Source organism: Bubalus kerabau, chromosome 12 (genome assembly GCF_029407905.1).
Source record: "Bubalus kerabau isolate K-KA32 ecotype Philippines breed swamp buffalo chromosome 12, PCC_UOA_SB_1v2, whole genome shotgun sequence".
NCBI classification, from domain to species: Eukaryota; Metazoa; Chordata; class Mammalia; order Artiodactyla; family Bovidae; genus Bubalus; species Bubalus kerabau.
The window spans coordinates 79045570-79067472 of NC_073635.1; the positions used below are offsets into that span (position 1 = coordinate 79045570).

The 21903-nt window shown below is 37.4% G+C and overlaps 1 protein-coding gene across 1 annotated transcript in view; it reads left to right on the plus strand.

Moving 5' to 3' along the window:
• IPO5 (importin 5) overlaps positions 1-21903 on the plus strand; it is a 40506-nt gene that overhangs the window by 1674 nt on the left and 16929 nt on the right. Inside the window, exons 2-10 of the mRNA XM_055542876.1 lie at positions 4666-4746; positions 7058-7250; positions 9050-9152; positions 10233-10329; positions 10548-10652; positions 12922-13044; positions 13127-13247; positions 15025-15112; positions 17002-17108. Of these exons, the coding sequence (XP_055398851.1) occupies positions 4666-4746; positions 7058-7250; positions 9050-9152; positions 10233-10329; positions 10548-10652; positions 12922-13044; positions 13127-13247; positions 15025-15112; positions 17002-17108 (1018 nt within the window). The remainder of the gene's footprint in view (positions 1-4665; positions 4747-7057; positions 7251-9049; positions 9153-10232; positions 10330-10547; positions 10653-12921; positions 13045-13126; positions 13248-15024; positions 15113-17001; positions 17109-21903) is intronic.

Sequence of the window (21903 nt, forward strand, 5' to 3'; positions counted from 1 at the left end):
TGCATCTTCCTTGCAAAATATTACATCTATATATGTATACATTTATTTTTACACGAATGGGTTTATAATATGCATCCTGTTGCCAAACTTGGAATTTTTTATTCAGTGTATTTCACATTGCCCTATTAGAGGGTTTTGTTTTGTTTTTTTAAAGCAGCTATGGATGCCTTTACTCAACCAGCCTCCTATGAATGAACGTTGAAGTTTCTAGTGTCCTGCTGGTAGAAACAGTGCTGTACATAGGAGCACGTGTATACTATCTTTTCAGACTTCTGCCAGGTTTGTTTGTATAATACTTAAAAGTTGTCTTTTCCTTAGAAGTGATATGCATTTGTTGGTTGCATCACTTTGCACTGATACCAGTGGGATGTGATGAGCCTGTAAAAATGTTTTAATGCTGTCTGCTAACTCTAGAGGTGATTTTTCACCAAAATAAGTTCTTAATCCCAACCCATAATAGAAATTTCCATGTGTTGCAAAGCAGAACAGCATTGTAATTAGTAAGCTAGTTTAATTCTCCCTCTTCCCTCCAGTTGCTTAAGTCTCTATTGTCAGGCCTAGTGGGGAATCTCTCTTCTATTGAACTAAATACCAATGTCTGGTTCAGCTTGAATTCCAATTGGTGCCTGTTGTAAATCTTTTATCTCTCCCATCACTTTGGGGATAGTTAGCAGCATTCAGCACATTTTCTCATCAAGAACAATTGAAAATAAGTACTTTTACGCTCTGAGTCTCTTTATTCTTAGTGAAAACATTCAGATACTATATTTTTCCTTTCATTGTCTATCCTGGGACTATGTTAACATGTAAAGTAAGTACTATAATACACAATTTTCTTAATTTGACAGAAAAGGTAAATGTTTGAGAGGAAGCTCCCTGGCACCATATAATATAGCACTAAACTTGTCTGTAGATAGAGCTCCTTAGGAAAGCAAAATATTTGAAACAGAAATGGCTGCATGAAATGATACCTTAATACTACCTTCTTCTCTTTTTTGCCTTACAAAGTGAACCTTTTATAACTAATCAAACTAAATAAAATTGAATATTACAGTTTGTTGTAACCTGGAAGCCATTGGGCTTCCCTGGTGGTTCAGCAGGTAGAGAATCCACCTGCAGTGCAGGAGACACGGGAGACACCAGTTTGATCCCTGGGTGGGGAAGATCCCCTGGATTAAAAAATGGCAACCCACTCCAGTATTGTAGCCTGAAAAATTCCATGGACAGAGGAGCCTGGCAAGCTATAATCCATGGGGTCGCAAAGAGTGAAGCGACTGAGCGCGCATACACACCACAGCAAATAACAGAATTTTTTCTTAACTAAAGAATTGGCAAGGGCTCAGTAAGTATTTGTGTAATTTACTCAGTCAAAATAAAAATACTTAGTTGACACATAAATACCAAACTGTTGACTAAGGTGACTTGTTTTGACTCCAGATATGAAGTCAAGTACATTTAAAAACTTATTGTTACATATTGTTGAAATCATTGAATGGCTTCAGAACTTTTAAAAAGATAAAGCTTTTTACATTGTACAAAGCATTTGGTAGGCTTTATTTCTATTAAATCTTAAAGGATTTTTCTTTTTAGCTTTACAAAAAAATGTTTCTGGTATTTGGAGAAATGATTTAAATGCCTCTAAGTCCCAAAATTCAGTAATTAACAGAATAAGTTGAATGTCCATGGCATTCATGACTGGACATTCTTCTATGACATAACCTTGAGTATTTCACTAATCATATATGCATGGATTTTATATTCTCAGTTGTTTCCAATGACTTATATTCTTCATTGATTCTAGTACGACACTTGATTGATGAGATTTGAAGGAGGGCAACGTTTTAAAATTTTACCTGAACCACAGTGTTCATTAGATAAAAGTTGTTTGTCCTCTCTACATTTCCACATACAAAGTAAGTGAAAGTGTTAGTTGCTCAGTTGTGTCTGACTCTTTAGGACCCCAGGGACTGTAGCCCACCAGTCTCATCTGTTCATGGGATTTCCCAGGCAAGAATACTGGAGTGGGTTGCCATTTCCTTCTCCAGGGGATCTTCCTGACCCAGGTATTGAACCCAGGTCTCCCACATTGTAGGTAGATTCTTTACCATCTGAGTCCACCAGGGAAGCCCATATACAACATAGGCTTGCCATAAATATGAATGGAATGAGTAAGATGAGTGCATATTTCTCCTTTGGGAGGGTTGGATGAAGTCTGCTTTACATTGTGTGATTGTTTTTGATGGTATCAAATGGAATTGCGCTTTTATTACAGTGGCACTGCTCACATTTCATTGAACCTGCCTGGTTTAGTGCTAGGAATATTCTTAGAAACATTGTATTTGCTGTTCTCTAACCTGCTCGGTGCTGAGAATACAACCAAAAAGTGATACCATTTCTGTCTTTGTGGAACTCCGTCTACTTACACTAAGAAAAAGGTATTCTTTTGACTTGAGGGCTGTGTTCTTGCTGCCAAACTATCCTGACGATGTTGTGGTATAAATGTAATAATACTAGATATGGATTGCCACACTGAAACATATCAAATGGGGAGAACCCTCTTGCAGGAGTCAGGGATCACACTAAACTCTCATCTAGTTGACTTTTAATTTGTTATGGAATCGAGTTTAATAAGTTTTCTGAGCATGGTGTCTTAGTGAAGAATATTTTTTTTTCAGAACTTGATTTAGACCACTGAAAACTTAAATGTTTATAGCATCTACAGGGCAACAGGGGCTAAGCTAGTACAAGGAACAAAAAGACATTTTTATTGTACTGTGAGAGAATTTGTTTAAATGAAAATACCTTTACATGAATTACCTCATATCTGGATAAATTCAGACCCTCTTCTCTCCTCAGCTGTGAATGCTTTTGGTCACAGTTTTCAGCAGTGTTATGTTCCTATATGTTTATGTACTAGAGAGGAACTTGAGGTCATCAGAAGATTTTGTATTGTCTTTTCCTCAAAATGTGTTCTTCCCCAAATTCAGATACTAAGAAGTTTGAAAACTAAATAGCACTGGTTGTTTAGGACAGTCAGGCTCCAGAGGTGAAACCCAGAGAGAGCATTCACTGTTGGGGAGGTTCGGGGTATGGTTAGCCTCGGAAGACCAGAGTTCTTTGCACTATTTATTGGCTGTGATATTGAGCCAGTTGTTTAACTTCTGAGCCTTTATTTCCATATCTGTCAATATCCCAGGGTACCACAGAGCACTAGACAAATGGGAGATGTGGATTCAGAGAAGTCCAGTTTTCCTTTCCCTGTCTTCGTCACTTCTGACTAGAAAGAAACTAGGTAAATTATAGGGCACAGCTGTTTAGAGTGCAGGCCAGCTCTTTGAATTTAGCCTGCTGAGATATTAATGTGTTATCTACATGTTATACCCTTAAAGTGGATAGATGAGAATAGAATGTTTACTCAGAGACTTCTTGGGGAAAACAATTCCAAGTGTACTTAAAAGAATGATTTCTTTCCTACATTATTTGCATGCACATGAATCTATTTGTTGTTCAGTCTCTAAGTCATGTCCAACTCTATGCAACCCGGTGAATTGCAGCCCGCCAGGCTTCTCTGTCCATGGGGATTTCCCAGGCAAGAATACTGGAGTGGGTTGCCATTTCCTTCTCTAGGGGATCTTTCCAACCCAGGGATTGAACCCACATCTCCCACATTAGCAGGTGGATTCTTCACCACTGAGCCACCTGGGAAGTCCACGTGAATCTATACCTCTCTTAATTTACTTTTGTAGGCATCATATACTTAGGTCTTTTATTTTGATCCACTCTAACAATCTGCCTTTTAATTGGTGTCAGGTTTTGTTTTGTTCAGTTCGCTGTCATTATTTATGTGATTAATGGAAAAGGGAAGAAGTGTCCTGAGTTACAAAACCTAGATTTCTAGATCTATTAAAGTGATATCAAAGAAATGATACTAAGTTTTCTGGCCAATTTTCTCCTGACCTTCTATTTATGTATATAAAATGATTTCAGTATAATCCTTGCTTGAAAGAAAATGTAGCATAGAGAATTTGAATACTTGCCCTTTCTCTGACTTGCTTCATCTGAGCTTGTTTCTCTGGTGGTTATAAGTGGTAATTTGAACCAGTTCTACATCATCTAATCAAAACAATGTTGACAAAATAAGCAGTTTTCCATGATGGAGAAGGATATTGAGTGAGCACTTAACTGGCAGCATGATAGCCCAAGTCACATTGATCAAGGTTTTGGTTCTCTTAGGCCTTGAATTTTTGTTTTGTTTTGTTTTTTCCTTTTAATTTATTTATTTTAATTGGAGGCTAGTTACTTTACAGTATTGTAGTGGTTTTTGCCATACATTGACATGAATCAGCCGTGGCTGTACATGTGTCCCCTGTCTGAACCCCGCTCCCACGCCTTGAGTTTTATTAGTTAGAGGAGCCTAAGATCCTGTACATCAGAAAAATCTATTTAAGAAGGGTAGAAAGGATCTTAATTAAGTCACTTATTTGATATTTTCCCTTTCCTGGCCTGTCCAAAGTATGTTCTGTCACAGGAGAAAACTTCCACCAGACCCAGATTGGTGGACTCATCATGCATGAATCTTCCCTGCTCCTCTTGTCATTTCCTGTCACTGGTATACTCGTGAAGTTTTCTAACATGATATTCTAATCTTTAATGTTTTTCATGTAGGAAACCTATGAGAATATCCCAGGCCAGTCGAAGATTACATTTCTTTTACAAGCCATCAGAAATACAGCAGCTGCTGAGGAGGTACTTCTTTAATACCTGAGAAATGTGCCTTTTTTTTTTTTTACAAACAAGTTGGGTATCAGATGGTGGTCAGAGTGAGTAATGCGAACTGTTGTTTACTGTGTAGACGTTACCAGAACTCTGAACTTAATTCGTTGTGAAAAGCTACTTGGAATGATAATTTTTTAAAATACTCTGTTTTAAGAGTGAGAATTTCTTTTTTTCCATGTAAGATGGTGTATCTCGAATGTTTTCGAATTAATGGTTCTTAAAATAATTACATACAAATTATTAAATTTAAGTGATTTTTTTAATAGTTATAAAAATTTTTCTTCCTAGGAACAGTTCATTCTAAAGGAGGAAATTGAGTTCAGTGTTCTAATGTGTTGCCAAATGAAAAAATACTTTATGCTTAAGCTATCTCTGGATGGTGAAGAATTTGTGCTACATATGCGTAAGAACAAGGACACACTTTGTTAGAATCCTTTAAAAATCATGATTTTTAGCCAATTACCTAGCTTCTGTACTGAATTCAAATGTATAGTTTGTTACTGCTCTTCTATTCATTTAACAGCCAACTTTGTCTTCTCAAAAGTAATATCCTTGTGTATAATGAATGTTCATTGAATAGCCTCCCTCATGGAAAAGGCATCAAAATACCCAAGTCTAGAAAACTTACTCCAAGTACAAAACATTGCATTAGAATTTTGTAAAGTGATACTTTATTGCTAGCAGTACATTAGATGTAAAATGCTTCTATTAACACATGATGGAAATGAAGTCACACTCATCTTATAGTGTTAAACCTGCCTTCTAGTAGGTCAGTTTAAGCTGGCAATTTAGTGCTTTCCAGTACCACTTAGGAAACACTATAAATGTGCCTCAGTTTTTTAAAACAGGTGATAAAAGACACTTCTTCACCTTTGTAACATACTATTTTTAATTCAAAATAAATGTCAAATGTGAGGAACAAACATAGAAGTAACTTAAATCCCTAAAATAGTTGGCTGTTTTAATTCTTGAAGATCGATGCAGGTTAGCTGTGAAAAGTTTTCAAGCCGAGAATAATGTGAAAATTATTGAATTTTATCTTTAAAAACCTATTTTGAACCCTCTTTAGATCTTACTTTTATTTATGAACTAGCCTCAGAACCTCCAAAAGTCAGTGTATGTGTGAGAAGAATTGCACTAATTTTAACCATTGTTTAACCTCTCTTGAGGGGCTTCCCTGGTAGCTCGGACGGTAAAGAATCTGCCTGCAGTGCAGGAGACGCGGGTTCACATCCTGGGTTGGGAAGATCCCCTGGCGAAGGGAATGGCTACCCACTCCAATATTCTTGCCTGGACAATCCCCATGGACAGGGGAGCCTGGGGGGCTACAGTCCATGGGGTTGCAAAGAGTTGGACATGACTGAGCAACTAAGCACTGCGTAGCAACCTCTCTGAATCCTTTGTAGAGCATAAATTAAATTTTCTCTCTGCCAGAAATGATTCCAAGTAAGATTCAGATAATGGAAAAAGTGGAAATTTTTATTTTTATGGCTTTTTGTTTTCACAATATCAAAATACAGTGATCCATGAGTACTTGCAGTCCAGAAAAAAAGAACATGAAAAATTCAGTTTAATATTTTCAGTGGTTTATTGACTTATGATAAAATTTTAAAATGGCGTTTGTTTCAGCTTTCTTTTAATAATCTGAAGGACTATTATGTAGGAAATGCCAAATTTAAATACATTTTACAGATTTGAAAATGGGTTAGTAATACACTTGCTGAGATTAGTTAGTACTTTTTAGGTGTGGGGAACTTGTAATATTTGCATGAATGAAATATAAAGACAGATGGATTTGATAGCATTTTATGTAAGAGGCTAATGAAAGGGTAATAATATAGTAAGATAGGCCAGGCTGGGAGCATAAGATTAAATAGGAAAGGTACTTTATATACTGGAATGAGAGCCAGATAGAGACATAAGAAAAGACTTATTATAGGGTTTTTGACTTATATAAGATTTGCTTTTCTCCAAAGAGAATATTAAAAATACAAATTAAAGACAGGTTTATCATTACCAAGATTCAAGGTATAATATGCTCAGGACTTTTCCTCAGCTATAAACAAATAGCTTTTGTATGGCATTTTCTGTACAAAAGACTAATGTGATTAGAAAGATTTTTATATTTTTTATGTATTTTACCTTTTTTTAAACAAAATGCTTTTGAAATGAACTGTAAAAATAGAATGGTGAAATATATCAATGGCAGAGTGAATGTAGTTTGTTGGAAATTTTTTCTCCAGTAAGACACCAGGTCATTAACAATGTTATCTATTTATAGGCTAGACAAATGGCTGCCGTTCTCCTAAGACGTCTTTTGTCCTCTGCATTTGATGAAGTCTATCCAACTCTTCCCACTGATGTTCAGACTGCCATCAAGAGTGAGCTACTGATGATTATTCAAATGGAAACACAGTCTAGCATGAGGAAAAAAATTTGTGATATTGCTGCTGAACTGGCCAGGAATTTAATAGGTGTGTATGCAAATACAGTTATCATTATGTTACAAAAGAAAGTGAGTACATATTTTTGTTTGTTTGTTTCAGTGGAATCTTAGAGGACGAATCACAAGTACTTGAGTATCATTTATTCTGTTCAAAACGAGAGTGATTGTGGATTTTGCATTTAAAACCAAACATTACAGATGTTGTGAAATGCAGATATAATTCTTACCTCTTAATCTTCAGAACCATTTCTCTGTAGAGAAATAATTTTCTAGTTTACTGTACAATTGTCAGTTTTATCTTCCCCATAATCTGTAGTTTTGAAAGTATAGTCTAACTTACAAACCTGGCAATAGAAGTAGAAATCATGGACTCCAGGAGATTTTGTGCTGTTATATTTGTGTTTATAAAGAAGCACATGTGCTTACTATACTACTATAGTTTGTTATTCAGTACCACAAAATATTTTTAGAAATTAAGTTAAAACATTTGAAAATGCATTTTATCAGCAGCCAGATCTTTTTTTGGTCACACTTAAAACAGTAGTAGTATAATTGGATATGCTGTTACTTTTTTTTTTGACAGAATCATCATAAAGTCTGTTCACTTAGGTGGTATTTTTTAAAGGTTGAAAAGAATAATTCACTAAGATAAGGCTAACTTGGAGAATATTTTTAGTTGTGCTTAGTGAATTATGACATGACTTTTTAAATCTCCTTTCCTGGTGGCTCAGTGGTAAAGAATCTGCCTGCAATGCAGGAGATGCAGATTTGATCCCTGAGTCAGATCAGAAAGATCCCCTAGAGAAGGAAATGGTAAGCCAGTCCAGTATTCGTACTTGGGAAATTCGGTGGGCGTAGCAGCCTGGCGGGCTGCAGTACATCGGGTCACAAAGGGGCCAGAGACGCCCGAGCAGCCAGACCACCACCACTAGTGATGCGTATGTCCACTTACCGAGACGACCAGTTCTTGAAAATTAATAGGAAATGTGTTAAGTTTTTAAGTAAGTTCTAAACCCACAGAAACTTGAATTTTTAAGTAACTTGGGAAGTTCTATTTTCAAGTTTTTTGCAGATGAAATTTTTATAGGTTACATCACTCCTAACTCAAAATCACTTAATAATGGAAAAAGTGCTCTCTCCATAAATTTTTTTTGTCATCCCACTTCTCCTTTCAGAGAAGTTCAGCAAATATGGGGGCGATTTTTAAAAAAGAAAAAATGCATAACATGTCTATATTCTCTGTAACTCCTAAGTTCTTTGTGACAGTAAAACCAACAAGTCTTAACTGGTTCAGTAGATTTTTGTGGTTCATTTTTATCGCAAGGTATCACAAAAATCTGTGTTTTGAAATCTGTTTAAAATGTCAACACATTGATAACATCCTGTAGCACTTAAAACTGCAAAGCGTGAGCAGTGCTCTGGGATTCCCATTCTGCAGTTTGTAAGCAATAAGTATTTTGGTTTCAAGACTTGTTATCAGATACTAACTTTGCCTACTTTTTAGCCTCTTTAATAGCAATAATATGTGTGAAGGATTCAACTAGTCACATAGTCAAAGTGTGCTTTCTTTTCTCCAAATCCCCCTCCTGAGAAATAACCACCACTAATACCTGTGCTTCTGTAACCCAGATTTACACAGTTGTTTTTTACTGGATTATAATGCCATTTTATGATTGAAGGACTTGATTTCATTAAAATTTTTGTAAAAACAGAGCAAGTGACACTTTCTATAGCCACATATTTTGAATGGGGCTTATGAAATGAATTCACCATCAATATTTTGAAGTTTAATTTACACACCTTATGCCTGGATTTCTTTACTTTTAGATGAGGATGGCAACAACCAATGGCCTGAAGGTTTGAAGTTCCTTTTTGACTCCGTCAGCTCTCAAAACATGGGACTGCGGGAAGCTGCCCTTCATATTTTCTGGTATATACATTGGGCTGATAAGCTTGGAAAATTTAATGTTATAAGTGCCCGAAGTGCATTTTAATTGATTGTTTTACTCTAGTTTAACGTTTTAGCCTTAACGAATGCCTCTAGATAACCTTTGTACTTTTGTTGGAAGCAAAATTGGAAAGAACAAAGCTTTTCATTTGATATTATGAATCTTTTTGTTATACGAGGAGTCTGCAATTTTTATTCCTTTCCTTTGTCCTTTATGATTCTGAAAAAATTTCTGGGACAGTTTGTTCTTCAAGAGATTAACAGTACCAACTGTAACTTTTAGAAAGCCATTCTAATATTAGCATCTGAAAGAAAAGAAAGAAAATTGTGAACCCCCACTGTCTTGGTCTGTGACCAAGTCTTATAAAAATGTATTTTAATTACGTCATTTATAAGCAAATGATCTAAGTTTAGAATTAAATGATTGTCTGCATTTAAAAAGTTTGGCCTAGTGTACAGTTCTACTGCATTTAAAATAATAATATATAATTGAATTTGTAACTTACCAAGATCTTTTTTTTTTTTAATGAGATCTACCTTGAACCTCTAAAGAAGGGTAGATAATACACCATTTTCTACTTTAGTTGTCAAATGTATCTTGTTTCTATCAAAGGTCCAAACTGGAGAATTAAGTAAAGGTATTCAGTTTAATTATTTACCAAATTTAAAACAGAGCAGAATGTGGACTGCCTGGATACCAAGGCTGGAAGCAGCTTGTGAGCGTGGTTAGTATAGTTACCCCTGAACCCCAGTGCTTGCTCTTGTCCCGTCCTGCACACCAGATCAGCTTCCTGCTGAGACAGAGCAGTAAGGGTAAAGCAGAGACCTGGGCAGGTGTGCTCCTGCGTCTTCTCTTCTCCCAGTCTGATCTCCTCTGCTGCATTGTTTCTGTTCACCCAAGCCCAGAGTAGAATTGCTTGGAGGTCGGGTAGGTGATGTTCAGCCTTAGGGATTAATGTAAACTATTGAGTCATGTAAATAAACATAGAATTAGATGTTCTAGCTGACACCTTACTAAGATATAACATAGTTTTCAAAGGATATTTTCTATCGTATTTTCAGGAACTTCCCAGGAATTTTTGGGAATCAGCAGCAACACTATTTAGATGTCATCAAACGGATGTTAGTTCAGTGCATGCAAGATCAGGAACATCCATCGGTGAGTAATTTCCATTCCATTAATATTAACACATAATTTAATACAGCATCTAACTTGTGAAAGAATCTATGTGTTTGGAGATTGTCTTGGCTCTTATACTTGAAAATATAAATACTAGTTTTACTGATAAAGAAAATTTCATCTTGTGGAAGGAAACTTGAATTTGCACATCTGTCAAAAATGTCTCATGTTTGGCATTTGTCCTGTCTTCATTTCAGATCCGAACATTATCTGCTAGAGCTACCGCTGCGTTTATACTTGCCAACGAGCATAATGTTGCTCTGTTCAAGCATTTTGCAGACTTGTTACCCGGTTTCTTACAGGTAAGAAAATAGGTGATAATTATATCCTTAACTAGTTTTCTGTTGCTTAAATTCTCATCAGAGTTCTGTATTGCATTCATTTATTCATTAAATATTTATTGCCTACTGTGTGCCAATTAAGGATACAGCAGTGAACAAAACATGCACGTTTCTTAATATTTTTTGCCTTTGATATACCTTGGGTCTCTTCATTTCAAATTTTTCTTTAAGGCAAATGATAATAAGCAACATATGCTTATTATTGAGTATATAATCACAGTAGTTATTTCTGTTAGAACAACCAAATAACCTATGAAATGCTCATTTTACAGAAGGAAAAGCTAAGGAGGGGATAAGAAACTTGCCCAAGGTCACAGTGTTGAGTGGTGCGTGGTGGAGTTGTGCATAGTTGAAACCCAGATTGGACCATGGTCTTTACTGTTAAATACAGGGCTTGTGACAGTTTATATCACAAAGTAATTTTACAGTTAAACATTACTGGAAGCCAAGGATAAATTATTATTTTAAGGACATCTGCCCCAATGAGAAAGTAAAATAAACTTGGGGAAGTTAGAGTAATTGGTCTCAACCTTGTCAGACTTCAAACCTCCTTTTATAACAAGTATTTTATAATTTTCCATATTCTCTCTTAAAATGAAATGAATTTGTGTGCGTACAGCTCATGTACGCACATAAGTTTTTAAAATATCAATGTATGGTTGTAAGTGGATACAAAGGAAAAAGAGAAAGTAATGTCTAGTAAAATGATATGCTTTTCCACATATAAATGCTAGGGCCTGACCCAACACAGACATAGGAGACGAGGTGATTTCTACATGGTCTATACGAATGCAATAGCTAAAAATGTGGACTGATAGAGAGATATCATTGGCAATTTGAACACCATGATTTCTGTTACTGTTGGTGTTTTGAACTGGTGATTTCCAGAAAAGGTACGGTTCCAGATGAAACAAAATACGGGTTCCTTCTTTATTTGTACAGTATCTGCATTTTAGGGAAGAAATATATCATAGTACATTAAAACCAGGCAAAAAGGAATTTGTGAGTTAGGGTCTAGGTTGAGACCATTATAAATTGAGTTTTTTATATATATGTTTGACATAATCATGTAAAGATGCATGATAAGGTCAAATGAATTCCTCATAAGCGTTAGTGTCACAGGTGTGGGACATCTAGTACCCCAGCCTTTCCATGTCCTCAATCTTGTGACAACCAAAGAAACACCTCCTGAGAGAGATAGTGCCCTATTGAGGGCCAGATTAGAGAGGGTTTAGGGAAACTGAAATGGCAACCCACTCCAGTATTCTTGCCTGGAGAATCCCAGGGATGGTGGAGCCTGGTAGGCTGCAGTCCATGGGGTCGCTAAGAGTCGGACACGACTGAGCGACTCCACTTTCACTTTTCACTTTCATGCATTGGAGAAGGAAATGGCAACCCACTCCAGTGTTCTTGCCTGGAGAATCCCAGGGACAGCAGAGCCTGGTGGGCTGCCGTCTATGGGGTCGCACAGAGTCGGACACGACTGAAGTGACTTAGCAGTAGCAGCAGCAGGGAATCTGAAACTAAAAAGTTCATATGTGATGGAATTGCTGCCAGGACTTAGTAGAAACTGTTTTTCCCATGATACTAAGCTGAAAAGATAGTTTAGTCAATGACAAAACATTAGCTGATGAAACAAATGTTTTATATTACTGACACATCTTGACGTACTATTTAATTTTGTATTTTTCTTGTCTCAATTTAGAGTAAGTTAAAATGTTAGCCAGAACTTCTAGGAGTTATGGCTGTGATATAGGCAAAGGTAGATACAGAATGCTATATTAAAATTCCAGTGACTGAACTTGTCATTAAAGAGAAATACAGTATAATTGGACACTTTAAATATATCATGGGATCTAGTATTTACTATCTGTATGAATTTTGGAAGGACAGAGAAAAGGAGATTCCTCCTGGTTATGAAAACACTTCCTTGCCGGTCTTAAGTTTTGTCGTTGTGGTTATTGGAGATTGACTGGTTTTAATGTTGACTTAGGTTTAAATCTTTATATTATACGTTTCTAGTTAACATTAGACTAGAGTAAAATATGTACGTAGTTGTAGGTAGAACATCTGCATAAGATTGATTGCAAAGTTACTTAGTGAAAAACAGCACGCTAGTGTTTCTCTGTTGTCCATTCCTCTTGATATTCTGGCTAATGAGGCATCATAAAGTGACTGTTGAACACAGACTTTTTTTTTTTTTTTTTTTAATCTATTTCATCTTTTCTAGGCTGTAAATGACTCCTGCTACCAGAATGATGATTCAGTCCTAAAATCCCTTGTTGAGATTGCAGACACGGTTCCAAAGTATTTACGTCCTCATTTGGAAGCCACTTTACAGCTGAGTCTAAAGGTAAATTAAATACTGCAGTGAATGTTCTGTTTCTTGTTTTCAATGAATCAACTAAATGTGTACAAATATATCTTCTTTGTAGTTGTGTGGAGACACTGGCCTCAATAACATGCAGCGCCAGCTTGCCCTGGAAGTAATCGTGACCCTCTCTGAGACTGCGGCTGCTATGTTAAGAAAACATACCAATATTGTTGCACAGACAAGTAAGTCAAAAGTCTAAATAATTTGTTTTAAGGTGGAAAAATTGTCGGATAGGTTTGCTGAGAGTTGTGCAAGGCCACAGATTTATTGGAAGACCGAACGTCCTTTCAAACTCAGGTGAATCTGTGAAAATGCACCCATACATTCTTAACTGCATAGGCCCCGCATGATGGCCATGCTCCAGCAGCCTGAAACCTCCGCGTAGCAAGCGTAGTTTGTCATACTTGGAAGTAAACCGAAAGATGTATAAGACCTCTGGGGAAAATTGGGTAACACATTGAAAGACTAATAAGAGAACCCAATGTCAATACCCTTCAAATTAACCTAAAAATTTGGTATAATTTCAGCCCAAAATTATAATAGAATTGGTCATGATAAGATAGAGTCTAATGTAGGGCCTGGAGTAGCCAAGACAATTTTGATGACTGAAGTGCAGGTCTTGCCTCTCAGCTATGAAGATTTAGTTTGTTGATGGTACAGCTATAGACAGATGAATCAGATGGGACAGGGTGGCCCAGCAGCAGATCCAATCACGTGGAAACAAATTGAACTTTGATAATTCATCAAAGATAGTTTGCACGACTGGTTGTTTCTATGGGAAAAACATATTCGAACCTCAATTTTCAGTTGATTAGACATGAAATAATACAGATACATTGTACATGTAAAGCTTAATAGTAGAAAGTGATATTTTTTTTTAAAGACAGAGTCAAAACCATAAGTGCAAAACATTGCTAAATTTGTACTAAAACAGTTGTTTGACCAACCAAATACACCATAAGTGAGATCAAAAGATAAGCCAGACTGGAAGAAAGTAGTTGAGTGCACACATCAACAGAGTTTTGCTGTGCGGAAAACAGTGGTTGGAAACAGGAAATTCACAAAAGTTATAGCTGTTGAACACTGCTCAGTCTCAATAAACACAAGTGTGATTGTGGAACACCAGTTTTCAGAGTTTGACATTGTCAGGTGTTGGTTGATCAAGGGTGTGGGGCAGAGAGGACTTACAGGAGACTTCACAACTGTGACATAAGATCAGCCTCCTTTTGAGCTTCCCATAGGAATTAAGCTTATGGTGCCACTATGGAGAGCATGTGAGTGGGTTCTAGTAATAAAGATACTTGTAACAGTTCCAAGCACAGAAACAGGAAAGATTGATTTTCCAGGGTTGTATAGCCTGGCTGTACAGACCGGGTTTAATATATGTTCTCTTCCTTTTCCCAATGCCCTGACCTTGCTCTTGTTAAGGAAATATGTGTATCTCATCAAAGCACATTTTGTCATGTCCACCGCAAGGTTGATGTGTTTATGTAATGGAATGCTGTGAAGTAATTCAAGTGAAATCCATGTGTCTTGAGGAAAAAGCAAGTTGCCGAAGGGTATATGTACCATTTATTATATAGAAAATAAAAGCTTTGAATACTGCTATATGTTATACACAGAGAAAACTGTAGTTCAAGTGTAAAAAAGAAAAAAAGTTTGATAATGAGGAACACTGATTTTATTACGGTCTTACTTCTGATGAGGGAGGAAGAAAACGTAACAGGACTTGGAAATTTTGATTTTTCGCCTTAATGTTTACTTCTTAAAAAAGAACAAAACGTAAAGCCAGGGAGATGAGAAAGGTGAAAATAGAACAAGCCACATGTGGGAAGCACAGGCAAATAAGTTTTTTGTTTCAGTATGTCCTTTGTGTTTTACCTCTTACAATTCTTGAGGGTGACATTGATAAGATCATAGCGTCATGGTCTTTGGGTATGAAGTAGTTCTTTTCTTTAGTTCCACAGATGTTAGCCATGATGGTTGACCTTGAAGAGGATGAGGACTGGGCAAATGCGGATGAACTGGAAGACGATGACTTTGATAGGTAATCACACGCCCCGAACACTGTACGGAGCTTCCCTGGTGGGACAGAGCGAGGCCAGCTGGCGGTGAGAGCTTAGGGTTACACGGTCTGTCTCTGCCCCACGTGGTGGTCTACAAACCTGAGGTTAAGCTTTTAAATTTGAAACGTGGGACATTTTGGCTTTCTCCATTGTGTGTTTTCCTATATCAAATTTTGTAGATATTTATTTCTAGTGAAGGTAGCTGTCTTTTCTACCCTGTCTTACTCTAAACTGTTCGTCACGTCAAAAATTTTTTAGGAGTATCTTCAGAAATATATATGAAGGAGCTCTATTGTGGTAAATACCTTTGTGTATGTGTAGACCTTAACTTATAATAGTTGTTTCAGCAAATTCCTTGTGTTTTCCTCATATAATGCAAGTTAAATGTAGAATAGAAAAGGGGAATGATGGTGAGATTTACACACTGGATGACAGTGACACTGAACTTACTGATTCACTTGTTTTGACTCAGTAGGCGCCCATGAATACAGATTCCTATGGAAAAGTCCCCAAAATGTGTATTCACTGTGAAATGGTGAAAATGGCCCCTTAAACATGTATGAAACATAGCGCCTCAGAGCTACCGTTTTAATTGACCTTTCAGTGGGCCTGAGGGTTTAGTATCCTATTTTAAGTGCAGAAATGGAGAGAAAGATTGAGTGACTTGTCCAGGGTTTATGGCCAGTTAGTAGACTGGACTTAAAACCAGTTCTCTTACTCTTCCCAGGACATCAGACTGCCTAACCTCCTTTTCTTAAAAACAACTGAAACTATTTCCCTGAGAGATTGGTAGTCAGTGTAAGCTACTTTTAGAGATATAATTAAAGACATTCGACTTCGAAAATATATGGTGTATTTTTGAAGCTTGATCTGTCATTAAAAATGACTGACTTTTGGCCTGAATACCCTATAGAAGTATATGAAAATAATCCTTGACTGGAAACACCTAAATAGGGCTGAAGAGGAGGCGGGGCTCTGATTGAGTTTCCTTGTCCTGGTTCAGTTACTGTGATGTGTTGCTACCCTGGCTTTTAATTTGCCCTGTAAAAGGCACTAAGGTGTATGTGGTGTTAAGAAGCTATTTTTTTCTGAACTAGATGAATAAGATTTTATCTCTGAGTAAGTAGGACATAAATACATTTTCAAGGTCAGGCTAAGTCTTAAGAGCCTGTTTTCAAGGTCATAGTGTTGTCTTTCTGGTCTTACCTTCACAAAGCAGTTAGAGGTCATGTACGTGGCAACTGCTAATCTTGAGGTTCTAAAACAATAAATGTGCAAAGGCATTAATGCCCAAATTCCTTCAATTTTCAGTGAAAAAACTGTAATTGAGTTTCACTTACACATAATATTTTATAGGGCAGACTGCACCCCTTTAAAAGATAAATAAGCTCCCAGTTTAGAGAAAATCACATACAGGCTCAGCACCCTTTTCTGTTTTCTGTGTTCTGATAAGTTTGAAGACTATATTTCCAGGAAATGTGATTCAGAGGCTCTCCTAAACACTGCTGATCCCTCTGAGTCTTCAGAGTGTCTGATTCAGAGGCTCTCCTAAACACTGCTGATCCCTCTGAGTCTTCAGAGTGTCAGAAGCGAAGTTTTAACCAGTGAGTGGGGACAGAGGGAAGTCGTGAAAGATCAGATTCAGACATAAGACTTTTAAACTATTGATGAGGCATGATAAAAATTTTATCCACACACCCCCCCCCCCCCCGCCACTTTTTAAATTCTAGGGGTTTTAACCCAAAACTTCAGTACATATATTAGAAAATACTACTCGAGCTATCTTCTTCAGTCTCGGTTTAAAAACATGTCCGTGCAGTGTCCTGTTTTTACGTGTTTCCGTATGTCAATTATATTGTTCTCTGTGTAGCAATGCGGTTGCTGGTGAGAGTGCTCTAGACCGGATGGCTTGTGGACTCGGTGGAAAGCTCGTCCTGCCGATGATCAAAGAACACATTATGCAGATGCTTCAGAACCGTAAGCTATTACCTCTTTGAAATGCTGGAATAGTGGGGCTTGGCTTAGACTGTGTCTGAAAGTTAGTCTTTGCCTTTTTATATTCTCTGTTTAACCTACTTCTCATATTGATAAAATACTACTTAGTCATCTTTAGAAGCACTCAGTCTTAATGGTAAAGAATGTTTTTTCCTCGATACTGCAGCTATTGCTCTATTCTCCCTCCTCAGAATTATTAGCTTCAGTATATAGGAAAAAGTTTTTAATTCTAGGAAAAATTGTTTTACTCCCTAGTCAGAAATACCTAAGTTCAAATTTAACGTACCAGTATTTGCAATGTTTATGAAATATTAGTGTATTTGATTTAGTTTTCCTTCATCTAATATCTTTTATTTAAAAAAAATAAAATGCCTTGTACAAATCAGAGGGGAAGCCATGTCAGTTTTTGTTTTTATAATTTAACAAATACTTGGTCACTAGCCTTGAACCATGTAATTTTTTTCAATAAGAAAAATTGTCATTTTTGTGTTTTATATTACAAAGTGATTGTGCTCGACATATTTTAAAAAGTTCAAATCTGAAATGTATAAACTGAAAGGCCCTTAACTGAGATTCAGAGGTGTTCACTGTTAACAGTTCTCTGAGACTTGAGTCTCTGTCCTCATTACGCACATAGGCAGCTGTGTTTAACGTGAGTAAAGCACCCAGACCCCATGCTTCCGGGAGCTTCTGCCCCACAGCGCATCCTGTCACTGCACAATAACCTCCCATTCGCTTAACAGCGACACAGCGCTGCACAGTTCCCCATTAAACTGAACAGTTTTGTTGGCAACAAATAATGCCACTGCATACATTCTTGCAGAAGTCCTGGCTTACCTGTATTAACGTGTATGTTTGTAGCGTAAATTGCAGGAGACGGACTTGAGGGTCCAGCCTTTGATTCTGGGTCTCAATAACAGCTTCATACCAGCCCTTATGTTTTTTATTATGTAGGTCCTCCTTATGCTATAAAGCTCTTATGTATTCTAAAAGGGCATTGTCCAAAACCATTGTTTCTTTAGGATGATGGTGATTTTACATCTGGGTCTTGAACAATAGGTTCCGCTTTTATTACCCCTAAATTTTGAAGGATTTTTCCCCAAACAGAGATAGCATCACAGGCTGGTCAACCTGTAAGAGCTAGTAGAGAGAGTCTAGCTTTTCCATTTTTAAGATGAGGAACGTAAAGGCCAGAGATGTGAGAGTTTGCACAAAGTCACCCAGTTGTCAGTGTTGCACACTGCTTAGTGCCAGTCTTCAAATATATTGTGGACCTGCTCATTTGCAGTTAAAGAATTTGATTGTAAGTTTCTGCTACAATATTAGCTGGCTGCAGAAGGCTTTGCATGTATTACAGTGAACTCACATGTGTTCACAGTAAGGCAGTGAACTTTTGGTACGGATTTGCTGTTGTTAAATGTGTGGCTTGGAGCAAGTCTGGACCTTTGATTTCCTTGTTCATGGAAAAAAAAAGGCTCTTCCCGTGGAATTAGGGTCCAAAAGTGTATTTAGTGTTAATACTAATATTTAGTGTTAATAGTGTGAGAAGGAAATGGCAACCCACTCCAGTATTCTTGCCTGGAAAGTCCCATGGACAGAGGAGACTGGTGGGTTGCAGTCCATGGGGTCACCAAGAGTCGGGCATGACTGAGCAACTAACACTTCACTGCATGTGAAAAGAGTGTTAAAAATGACAAACAATACTTTTTCTCTAGTAACTTAACATCTCAGTCAGTTCAGTTCAGTCTCTTAGTCCTTTCCAACTCTTTGCAACCCCATGAACTGCAGTATGCCAGACCTCCCTGTCCATCACCAACTCTGGGAATTCACCCAAAGTCATGTCCATTGAGTTGGTAATGCCATCCAACCATCTCATCCTCTGTTGTCCCCTTCTCCTCCAGCCCTCAATCTTTCCCAGCATCAGGGTCCTCTCCAATGAGTCAGCTCTTCGCATCAGGTGGCCAAAGTATTGGAGTTTCAGCTTCAACATCAGTCCTTCCAATGAACACCCAGGACTGAGTTCCTTTAGGATGGACTGGTTGGATCTCCTTGCAGTCCAAGGGACTCTCAAGAGTCTTCTCCAACACCACAGTTCAAAAGCATCAACTTAACATCTACCCCACTGTAATTTTTTTTTTTTTTTTTTTTTTTGTTTATTTTCTTTTTGGCTGTGCTGGGTCTTCACTGCTGTGTGGGCCTTTCTCTGCTTTCAGAGAGTGGGTCTGCTCTCTCGTTGTGGAGCACGGACTCGAGGATGCTTGGGGTCAATAGTTGTGGCTCCCAGGCTCCAGGGCACAAGCTAAATAGCTGTGGCACAGGCTTAGTTGCTCTGCAACGTGTGGTATCTTCCCGGATCAGGGATCGAACCCATGTCTCCCCCTTGGCAGACGGAGCCACTGAGCCACCAGGGAAGCCCTTGTTTTTTTTCTAGCATTGATAAACAGCAATTTTTTTTTTTAATCTTAAAATTCAAAGCAGGAAGACCATTTTCACATCCCAGTACCATCCCATCATATTTGCTGAATATACTTCCAGGAACTCTGCCCATTGAGAATATATGAGACATAACTTTTAAATGTCCAAACCAAATATAGACATTTTTCTATTTCAATATTTGTTGCATTAAAGTTTTTTCTTTACTATTTATTTTTGTTTGAGTTATTGTCATAACAATATATTGGCTTCAGATGTATAGCATAATGATTCAGTATTTGTATACATTGCAAAATGACCACCACAGTAAAAGTCTAGATTAATCTGTATCCAATATTCGTTTCTTAAGATTCTTATTCCTCAGTTGAGAAATTCTGGCTTAATAGTATAATGATAACTGGAATACATTTAAAGTGTGTATCTATTTCTGCTTAATTGACTATGCCAAAGCCTTTGACTGTGTGGATCACAATTAACTGGAAAATTCTGAAAGAGATGGGAATACCAGACCACCTAACTTGCCTCTTGAGAAACCTGTATGCAGGTCAGGAAGCAACAGTTAGAACTGGACATGGAACCACAGACTGGTTCCAAACAGGAAAAGGAGTATGTCAAGGCTGTATATTGTCACCCTGCTTATTTAACTTACATGCAGAGTACATCATGAGAAATGCTGGGCTGGAAGAAGCACAAACTGGAATCAAGATTGCCGGGAGAAATATCAATAACCTCAGATATGCAGATGACACCACCCTTATGGCAGAAAGTGAAGAAGAACTAAAGAGCCTCTTGATGAAAGTGAAAAAGGAGAGTGAAAAAGTTGGCTTAAAGCTCAACATACAGAAAACTAAGATCATGGCATCTGGTCCCATCACTTCATGGGAAACAGATGGGGAAACAGTGGACACAGTGGCTGACTTTATTTTTTTGGCTCCAAAATCACTGCAGATGGTGATTGCAGCCATGAAATTAAAAGATACTTGCTTCTTGGAAGGAAAGTTATGACCAACCTAGACAGCATATTAAAAAGCAGAGACATTACTTTGTCAACAAAGGTCCGTCTAGTCAAGGTTATGGTTTTTCCAGTGGTCATGTATGAATGTGAGAGTTGGACTATAAAGAAGGCTGAGCACCGAAGAATTGATGCTTTTGAACTATGGTGTTGGAGAAGACTCTTGAGAGTCCCTTGGACAGCCAGGAGATTCAACCAGTTCATCTTAAAGATCAGTCCTGGATGTTCGTTGAAGCTGAAACTCCAATACTTTGGCCACCTGATGCGAAGGGCTGACTCATTTGAAAAGACCCTGATGCTGGGAAAGATTGAGGACAGGAGAAGGGGACGACAGAGGATGAACTGGTTGGATGGCATCACCGACTCGATGGACATGGGTTTGGGTGGACTCCGGGAGTTGCTGATGGACAGGGAGGCCTGGAGTGCTGTGGTTCAAGGGGTCGCAAAGAGTTGGGCACAACTGAGTGACTAAACTGAACTGATATAATAATGTTATCATAAATAATAAAGTTTGAATGTTTAGCAAATAATTCAGCAGTTTTTTCGGTAAAGTTAGTTACAACATACATCTTTACATGAGTTTTGGGCTTTTCCTTTGGGCTCCCCAAAGGAAAGAATTAAGTCTGATCTCTCATTTAGGATTTTCTTTTATAACTTAGTTAGCTCTTACACCAGCCCTTCTCAAACTTTATAATCTCAGGACCCCTTTACAGTGAGGATCTCAGAGTGCTGTTATTTTTGGGTTTTTTATATGAACATTTGCTTCCCTTTATAATATGATGAGAGCTTTTTTTTTCATTGAATATAGTTAATTTACAATGTTGTGTTAGTTCCAAGTGTACAGCAAAGTGAATCAGTTAAACATATTTATCTATCTATCTATATATATGTATCTCCACTTTAAGATTCTTTTCCTATATAGGTCATTATCGAGTAGGGTAGAGTAGAGTTCCCTGTGCTATAGAGTAGATCCTTATAACTATTTTATGTATAGTAGTGTGTATATGTCAATCTCCCGTCTCCCAATTTATCCTTCCCCCTCCCCCTGGTAACCATTGGTTTGTTTTCTACAACCATGACCCAGAGTGTGTTTGTAAAACCTGTTACATGTTAACAGAAATGACATATTTCATGAAAAACGACTCTCTTTTCCAAGACAAACAGGAAAATATTAGTGAGAATGTCTTTTTTTTATTTTGGGCATTTTTGTAAATATCTTAGGTAAAACTGAATTCTTATGTCTGCTTTTGGGTTGATTTTCTTGATATTCCACATATGCTGTAATCCTGAGAATGCTCTCTGTACTCTCAAAATGAAAGTGAAAGAATAATG